General features: G+C 37.4%; 2 protein-coding genes across 2 annotated transcripts; both read left to right on the forward strand.

Moving 5' to 3' along the window:
- Positions 1-692: 692 nt before the first annotated feature.
- LOC119643047 (sialin-like) lies at positions 693-2,133 on the forward strand (the record flags this gene model as incomplete). The annotated part of the gene is made up of 4 exons (XM_038042402.1): positions 693-1,121; positions 1,330-1,519; positions 1,658-1,896; positions 1,957-2,133. Coding segments are annotated over 4 exons (1,035 nt in total), but the record flags the coding sequence as incomplete, so codon positions are not given.
- Positions 2,134-5,590: 3,457 nt separating this feature from the next.
- Positions 5,591-6,572, forward strand: LOC119643048 (putative inorganic phosphate cotransporter; the record flags this gene model as incomplete). The annotated part of the gene is made up of 4 exons (XM_038042403.1): positions 5,591-5,636; positions 5,709-5,884; positions 5,949-6,347; positions 6,441-6,572. Coding segments are annotated over exons 1-4 (753 nt in total), but the record flags the coding sequence as incomplete, so codon positions are not given.
- Positions 6,573-6,823: the final 251 nt, after the last annotated feature.

Genomic DNA, 6,823 nt, shown 5'->3' on the forward strand with positions numbered 1-6,823 from the left:
TCTATCAAAGATTTCGAGATATGTCCACAATCGCAACATAGCTCAATCGTAATGAGTAAGAATTAAAAGAACATTTCTTAACAACCGTTACTTATATTAGGTTTAGCGAAAAATTCTGTATGTTTTTAAAGTAAAAGAAAGTTTTCCGCATAGAAAGCATTTTGCTCCAACATGATCTTGACAGTATCATCGAAAGTCGAATCTACTTATTTGAAACGATCTCCTGTATGATTTCGATGATTAATTTCGATACCCTTCTACAGCATTTCTTTCTTTTTGGAATTCATACCAAGTTCTGTGGTGTAAATGAACTTTACCAGTAGCCATGGATACAGGATTGACTCTCGCTTTATCTTCGTTTTTGATCAGTACGTATAAATTGCATTACAAAAAGTGAGAGCTTATTGAAACTTATGGTAACCGGAACGGAAATAGTTTTCCGGGAGACCTATTATTTTGGCGACCATAATAATGTCGAATCAACTCTGTCTAAAATATGCACTCTGTGTACCTGAAAAATTAATACCTATGAGATCGAATGATTCAACACTAAAATCTATTACTTATTACGTATACTTAGATAATCCCGCGATCCCCCTTGAAATTTTGATTTGAACGTGGTGGTTCGTTATAGAGCAGTAATCGTTCTTACGATGTTTCAAAGCATTAATCATAAATTTCTTTATTTATAGACGGGTGGCACTTATGATTGGACAGAAGAGGAGCAGGGAAGGGTTCTCTGCTTCTTTTATATAGGTTATCTCATAACGCACATTCCCGCTGGAATCGTAGCTGACCGATACGAGGGAAAATGGATTCTATTAATTGGAGTGTTTATTTCGGCAGTTTCGACAATCTGCTCACCTCTTTCTATATACTATACGGGCCATGAAGGTTTGAGTATTTTACGAATATTTATGGGTCTGGGTCAAGGAACGATATTTCCAGCTCTAACTGTGCTATTGGCACATTGGATTCCGAAAAGAGAACGAGCTGCAATCGGTGCTCTAGTTTTAGGTAGCGGACAAATGGGCACCATTATATCCTTTAGCGGATCAGGTATTCTACTTGAACAATATCCCTGGTCATATGTATTTTATATGTTTGGCGGCTTAGCTCTCGTATGGTGTTTTCTATTTGTATGTGTGTATATTGTCACAAGATGGTGGACTATATAAAAGGAAATCTTTTACTTTACCCTATCGCAGGGTTTTTTATGTTCCAGCGATCCCACCACTCATCCTTATATCAAGCCGAGGGAACGTGACTTTTTTAATGCAAGAATTAAACAGTGGCATTGATCGCGACAGTTTACCTTCGCCGCCTTAGCTGGGTATACTTTGCAATGGGCCTGTTTGGGCTGCAATAGCCGCTCAAATAGGTCACGATTTTGGGTATTATATTCTGGTCACCGATTTACCCAAATACTTTCATGATGTCTTAAATATAAATACAAAGGAAAATGGTTTTTGGGCATCCCTGCCTTATTTGGCGATGTGGGTTTGCGTAATTGCTGTAGGTATTTTAGCCGATTATTTAGTGAGTCACAATATCATTGGTCTAGAGTTGCAACGAAAGCTTTGGACTATCATAGATAAGTTTTTATTTAGCGATCTAGCGACTTAACTAAACATGTTTTTTTTACCATAATTTTTAGCTGCTATTGGACCATCAATATTATTTGTATTGGCTTCATATGCCGGCTGTGACAAGCTTTTGGTCATTAGTGCGCTAACTGTATCCATGTTTTTAATGGGTCCATTTTTTTCTGGAACGAAATTAAATCCAATGGATTTAAGCCCAAATTACTCCGGGTTTCAAATGGCTCTTGGTAATGGCTTGGGAGCTTTGACAGGCGTAATAGGACCATATTTAGTGGGTGCCATGACTCCAGATGTAACTTTTCGTTAAGCTTTCCCTTGGTTTTGCACTAAATTTGATCATTCTTATTTGTAGGGCAAACTCACTCAATGGCGTAGGGTTTTTTGGATATCGTTTGTCGTTCTAAATACATCTGCGACCATTTTTTTCAATTGGGGGTCTGCTGAAATACAGGAATTCAATGATCCCGTTACGTATTACAATAGGCGTAATGCGAAAAAAGAAGAGAAACGATTAGCTAAAGAGGGATAAAATAGCAAATAAAAAAATTATGGGAAAAGAAAAAACGCGCCTCTTATTTATTGCGAGCTTCATAACACCAGCTCACCAACTTTATCTTAAAAAATCGACGAAAATGGAACTTTGATACTCCAGAATAATGGATGGATGTGGTCGTTTTTGCAAATGTTGTAGGGTCGCCCATATCCTAGACAAATCATCATTGTTGCAGTGTACGACTCATGAGCAGAAAATCATTTGTTTTGCTTTGGAAAACAGAGGCCTTCCCAATTTGTGTTTTGACGTCGTTTGATCGATTTGAAAAATTCTCAATACTACACTGCATTCAAGATCTTTCCAATATCTTTGCTAAAGTCGAAGGCGTTAAATTCATTTCTATCACCATGGGAAAATTAGACGACGAACAAAAAGAGGGATAGATAGATGGGTCGATGGACGAACTGACAAACATGCCTAGATGAATTCAAAATTTCATGCTGAATAAAGAGATAAGATGTATATATATATTCTATAAGACGGGCAGATACAGAAACAGATGGACGGACAAACAAGCCTAGATCGGTTCAGAATTTGGGTCAGGAATGCATATACTCCATACTGACACCTTGCAAGCATTTTGGCAAAATGATGCCATGTTTCAATAGTGGGCCTTCTTCAATCTAAATCCCTGCATGACAGTCACAAAAAGCGCCAATTAGCACTCTTTTGTACAACAAAGGCTAAGCGGTATTTATGAAAATAGATGTCGGCGAGGTTTACTTCTCGTAGTAAGACGCTAAGACGCGTCCGTGAAATTTGGATATTTTTTATTAAAACATACTATAAGCAAAGTCCGTTATCCCTACTTCAAAGGCTTTCAAGGTTCAAAATGTCAAAATAGAAATTTATAAGTGAAAGTCGGGATTTATTTCCACATGCGGACAAGATTTGTGAGAGACTTCTCATCATTTCAATAAACAGATACTAAAGACCAATTGAAGTTAATATTTTCTTGAAGGGCACAAAATTTCAGATCGGGATGATAAAATCGGGGCATAAAATTTCAGATCGCTTAGGGCACTAAGCGACTTTCTTTTCATGTCTGTACAGTTCATGTCTGTATAGTTTCATGTAAGTGACGTTACAAATTTACATTTCTAACATCAAGCTGGTTGAAGGATATCTCTTGAAAATAGTAGAAATTACCACTGCTTTAATAGCAACAAGCGGATCCATGAGCGTAATGAATGTCATATATTCACCTTGTAGATTAACGTGTTGTCAAATAATAAATATAGGTTAACCCCTTGGGTTATGCAGTAATTCGAACGGTTTTCACGAGCAGCGATTTGTGCTTTCGTTCAAGAGCTTACAAGAGGAGGAATAGTAGAAGGCTAACGTGATATTTACTGAGTGATAGCAAAAAAAAATCATACTAAATCAATTGCGATCGACTAGGGGACCGAATAAGATCAATTAGCGATTAGCCATTTAGCTCGCATTGAGCAGGAATGCATTTGTGAATCGCGGAGATTGGCTGTCGCCAGGTGTCAACCGCAATACATAACAATTAACGATTGGGCACGCACACACACTAGGCTGCCGGCGTCTCTCTATCTCTGTGTCTTTCTTCACATTGAGGAATTACACTAATGCGAAACGTTCCCTGAATGTTTGGTCATATTACGAAAAAGAAAGAAAACAACTTAAGACGATAATGGCTACCATATGTTAAGCTATGGAAGCTATTGTAAATTTGTTTCAAAAAGCTTCAAGAAAAAAGCCCAGCATTATGTAGTAAGCTATGGTTGAGTTGTCTTGAAACTTTTCGAATGTGCTCATGTGCTTAGGAAAGCAAAAAGACGTTGACAATTGAACATCAACATGAAAATTAAGGAACAAAGTTGAAGGAGGCCGTAGGAATATGTTTTAAGAAAGATGTGGCGAAATATTTTATGATTTACTTTTTAAAAAGGAGGTTATAATATTCGCCAAATGAATGCTGAAAATTGAATTAGACTCCAGAGCATATATTAATAGCTTTACTGAAGCCAAGGTAAGCCGTCTCAGTTTCAGGACAATACCAGAGCTTGTTTCAAAGAGTATAACATTATATAATGTCGTTTTGAGGATGTCAATATTCCTTCAATAAATGTACGTCTAACTTGGCTATGCCTCGCCACAATCGTGTCAAAGTGATGCGAATGAAAATATCCCGTTTTCTTTATTAATGATTCGCTGATCTGCGTACACGTGAAATTTGTTGTTGAGCAACATATTTAAATTGCGATCGAGTTTACTCGATGTTCGGAAACCTTAAAGCGACCTCAGCGTTCAGTTTACGGTGATTAACGATACTCAATGACGTTTGCTACAAAAACCTAAATGACATTATCAAATCATATTTATACTCGTGACCGAAAGGTGAGTGGTACATTCATTTTGTCAAAATGTTTGCAACGCTCCGAAGGTAGCATCAGAGATCACACAAAATTGTAAATCGATATAAACATGTCCGTCTGACCGTCTGTGCGTCTGTTGAAGTTATTAACTTCAAATTTGCTAGAAACCCTGAAAGTTCTTGCACGCAGCTTAGTATTGACAATGGGACAAATCGGTCGAAGGACACGCCCACAGCACCATATAAACTGAGAACATCTCGGTTTTTCAAAGGAAGTGAAAGAAAAACTGTTTTTTTGCTCATGTTGATTACTCATAAACTATAGCCAATAAATGTACAACAAAAATTGACCAGATCTAGCCATTAGTATAGTGCATCAAAATTTAATTATATTTTCAATACATTGATAACAAAACAAGCAACAAGCTCCAAAACTTCCGTAAAGTATACAAATTCTTGGCCAGTTACAACACTTGAATGCGTACCTAAATATGGTCTGCCCTTCGGCTGTCCATCTATCTCTTTGCGTTTCTTTGCAATATTTCTGGGAAATATTGTCCCGTTAGGGAAAATGAATGTATCGCCTACAAGTTTGCAGAAGAATCTGCAATTGACATGAATTTTTCAAAGGACACGCCTACCACGTATGCCTAATGCCTCTACGACAAAATATTTTATTTTGAAAAAAAAAGTAATTATCCTCGACACTATGGAGCATGGGGTTTTTGTTCTTTTACTTTTTTTGCCTTTTTTTGGGGTAAACGGTGATGGCTATAAAAGATTCGGTCCCAACCGAATTTAATTTTCTTACTTGTTTGTTGTTTTTTTTGTTTTTTTGTTTTGTTTTGTCATATGTCAGCAAAAATTGAAAATCATCAAATGTAATTACGTTTGGAATAAATCGGAAGGACACAAGATCAAAATTTAAAAATTGCCTCGAATAAAACCGGGCGGATATAAAAGCAATTGCAAACGGTTTATCGGCGGACGCGAGATCTCGAGGAATTTTCAATTCTGAATATATTTTTGATTTTTATATTTATTTATTTTTTTTTTGAACGTGATCGGACGTAAGATTTCATTTAGAAGATGAAGCCCATCGAGCAAACACCGCGTGGTATTGCTTTTTCAAAGTGTAAGTATTAGTTACTCGTTCGCGTTCATTTCCATTGTGCTTCGGAACTACGAATTAAATTTTTAAATTTAGTTTTTATTATACCTCAACGTTCCATTGTGGCGATTATGGGGTTTTTCGCTATTGTGACGGGTTATTCGCAGCGCCAATGCCTCTCAATGGCTATAACTCAGATGGTAGTGTATAGAAATAAAACAAAAATGGGAGACACAATAATATGCCCGGTCGAAGATGCTGTTCGCACTCAGGTGATAGCTAACAAAATGATTTTGTATTTTTCAAAAATTTTATAGGAGAAACTTGTTTTTGCAGCAAGGTGGCGAATATGACTGGACCGAAGAAGAACAAGGTAGAACACTTAGTTTCTTCTTTTTCGGTTATCTTCTCGCACATATTCCCGGCGGAATGATGGGCGATCGGTTTGGTTTTAAGTGGGTTTTAAATGGTGGATTAATGTGGTCAGTGACAACGACATTTCTCGTCCCAGTCACTGTATACTATACGGAGCACATAGGTTTAACCATATTGCGTGTTACTCAGGGATTAGGACAAGGTGTAATATTCCCTAGTCTTAGCGTGATGGTTTCACATTGGGTGCCGAAACATGAGCGTGGTAGATTGGGTGCTGTCATATTGGGCGGCGGCCAAATAGGAAATGTGCTGCTATTTGCATTTGCAGGCCTTTTGCTTGACTCATTCGACTGGCAGTGGGTATTTTACACATTTGCTATTGTTGGGGCAACGTGGTGTCTAATATTTGTATGTGTTTACTGTAAACTAATTGAATAATATTCGAATCTATAGGTCACTTTGCAGGCTCTCATTTGCTACAGTGACCCCGTCACGCATCCGTTCATCAAACCAGCAGAACGTGAATATTTAGTTCAACAAATAGGTGCACATATTGAGCGCACAGATTTGCCGCCCGTACCTTGGGTTGCGATATTCACAAGTTCAAAAATATATTCATTGATTTCTGCCCAAATTGGTCACGATTGGGGCTTTTATATAATGTCAACATATCTGCCCAAATATTATAACGATGTTCTGAACATGGATATCAAATCCAATGGTTTCTATGCTACTTTTCCCTTCATTGCGATGTGGATCAGTTCGATCTCTCATGGTTTTGTTGCCGACATGTTAATTAAAAAAAACTATATGAACATTACGAATGTTAGAAAACT

This window comes from Glossina fuscipes, unplaced genomic scaffold, assembly GCF_014805625.2.
Source record: "Glossina fuscipes isolate IAEA_lab_2018 unplaced genomic scaffold, Yale_Gfus_2 44427, whole genome shotgun sequence".
Taxonomy (NCBI): domain Eukaryota; kingdom Metazoa; phylum Arthropoda; class Insecta; order Diptera; family Glossinidae; genus Glossina; species Glossina fuscipes.